The sequence below is a fragment of the Condylura cristata genome, unplaced genomic scaffold (assembly GCF_000260355.1).
Source record: "Condylura cristata isolate star-nosed mole 26May11 unplaced genomic scaffold, ConCri1.0 scaffold00058, whole genome shotgun sequence".
Lineage (NCBI taxonomy): Eukaryota > Metazoa > Chordata > Mammalia > Eulipotyphla > Talpidae > Condylura > Condylura cristata.
Window position 1 is genome coordinate 130426 of NW_004567159.1, and position 1873 is coordinate 132298.

At 71.2% G+C, this 1873-nt stretch overlaps 1 protein-coding gene across 1 annotated transcript in view; it reads left to right on the top strand.

Moving 5' to 3' along the window:
• Window positions 1-1088: 1088 nt before the first annotated feature.
• The window catches only part of LOC101635505 (chromosome unknown open reading frame, human C1orf174), a 3129-nt gene continuing 2344 nt past the window's right edge, over window positions 1089-1873 (top strand). Inside the window, exon 1 of the mRNA XM_012734515.1 lies at window positions 1089-1231. Within this exon, the coding sequence (XP_012589969.1) occupies window positions 1089-1231 (143 nt within the window). The remainder of the gene's footprint in view (window positions 1232-1873) is intronic.

Consider the following 1873-nt stretch of genomic DNA (forward strand, 5'->3'; position numbering starts at 1 on the left):
TCCTGGGGCCCCACTGCCAGTGGCACATCTGTCACGGAGGCCCCAGGAAAGACACCCGAGGCAGCACAGGCCGGGTGGGCGGGCGCGTGTGTTTGTGTGTGCCCGGTGCGTGCCCGGTGCGTGCCCGTGGGCTGCACGGGGGCGCCTGTGTGCCCGGTGCGTGCCTGTGGGCTGTGTGCAGCGTGTGCGCCTTGCGTGTGCATTGCTGCGTGGCGCGTGCGCTGTGTGCATGCGTGTGCTGAGTGCCCGTGTGCAGTGCTGTGCGCTGTGCGCGTCTGTGTGCTGTGCATGTGCGTGGTGTGCCCATGCGCGCGCCTGTGCGTGTGCTGTGAGGGCGCGTGCCAGCTGCGCCTCCGAGGGAGGGGCGCCCCTCAGCGACGGGGAGCCCTGCAGGGGAGACCCCGCGGACCCTTCGGAGCTCTCTTCCAGCGCCACCAAAGAGGCATCGGCTGAACTTGGGGCTCTGAGGGCGCCGCGGCCCCTGCTGGGGGAGGCCGTGGGCGACGCTGGGAGCTGGCACACCTGGCCCACTGGCCGACCGCCCGACGTGGCATTGGCGCCCGAGGCTGTAGCCTGGCTCCGGCCAGGGATCCCCGCTCCCGCAGGCACGGCTGCACCGTGTTGGCGTGAAGCCCAGGAGCGGAGCAGGTTGGTCCTGGACAGGTGGCCGGCGGCCAGGCCACAGCGGCCGGCTCAGGGTCCTTCTGCCGGAGACCGGCTCTCCTGAGGCCCGTGCCCTGGAGCCCCGAGAGTTGGGGTGCCGTGTGTAAGGTCAAGGCTGGCCCCACCGTGAAGTATTAAACTGAAAAGGGGGCACCTCCTTTCGTGCACCTCCCTGAGCTGCCAGGGGCCGGCAGGGGTCGGGGAGCGCTGGCCAGGGGACCAGGCGGAGCCCGCGACCCCCGGGTACGAGGGGGCTGTTAGCCAGCCCGGGTGGGCACTGGCGAGGCGCCGACCTCTGAGCTGCGGCTGTGGGTCCTCCCACGGGCCAGCCTGGCTGTGACGGAGGAGAGCAAGGCGGAGCAGCTCGCCGCAGCCCCAGGCCTGACGGCAGTGGGCACTAGGGTGGACCCGGGCTCCCTGCTACTATGACCGGTGCTGGCGGCCTGAAAAGGTTTGTGATGGCTCCCGAGGATGAATCAGGCCAGCAGCGCGGCCAGTGGCCAGCTACCAGTGTGGGCACATTCAATAAAGTGGAGGGCAGCCAGCGAGACTACTCAGGGTGTGACCGGTGCGGGTGTACTGCACAACTGGCCACAGGAGCGAGACAGCTCCTGAAATAAGAGCAAGCGGGTAACAAAACAAGAACACTACAGACCGCATTTTCGGGGAGCCGTGGTCGGGGGCCTGCGTGGGGCTCAGGCCCTCTCCCCGCAGGCCGGACTTCCCGGGCCTGGGGCCTCCGGGGAGCTCCAGGAGGCCGGGTGCGGCAGGCCAGCACCTTTGGGCCCCAGCGTGGGGCGGCTGACCCCGCGGGTCTGGCAGAAGGCAACGCGCGGGCTCGGCTCAGGGGCGCTTGCGGGGGACACGCCCCTGGGTCCTCTCCACCGCTCCATTGTCGGGGAGGGTCCCCGGGCTGCCCCGCGTCACCCGGCCAGCGGCCTGGGCCTGGGCCTGGGCCTGCGGTCTCAGCCTGGTGCCCAAGAGGAAGGCGCGACACACACCGGCCGGGGCTGCTCCCTGGCCGGGGTCGTGCGGGGCCCTGGTCGTGCGGGGTCCGGGGTCGTGCGGGGGCCGGGGTGGTGCGGGGGCCGGGGTCGTGCGCAAAACTGCAAAACCAAAACGCAACGGCAAAGTCGACACCGGGCTGTTTCCGCGGCGCGAGTCGGCTGCGACGCCCGGCCTGGGCGCCGCCCGGCCTCTCCCCACGGGG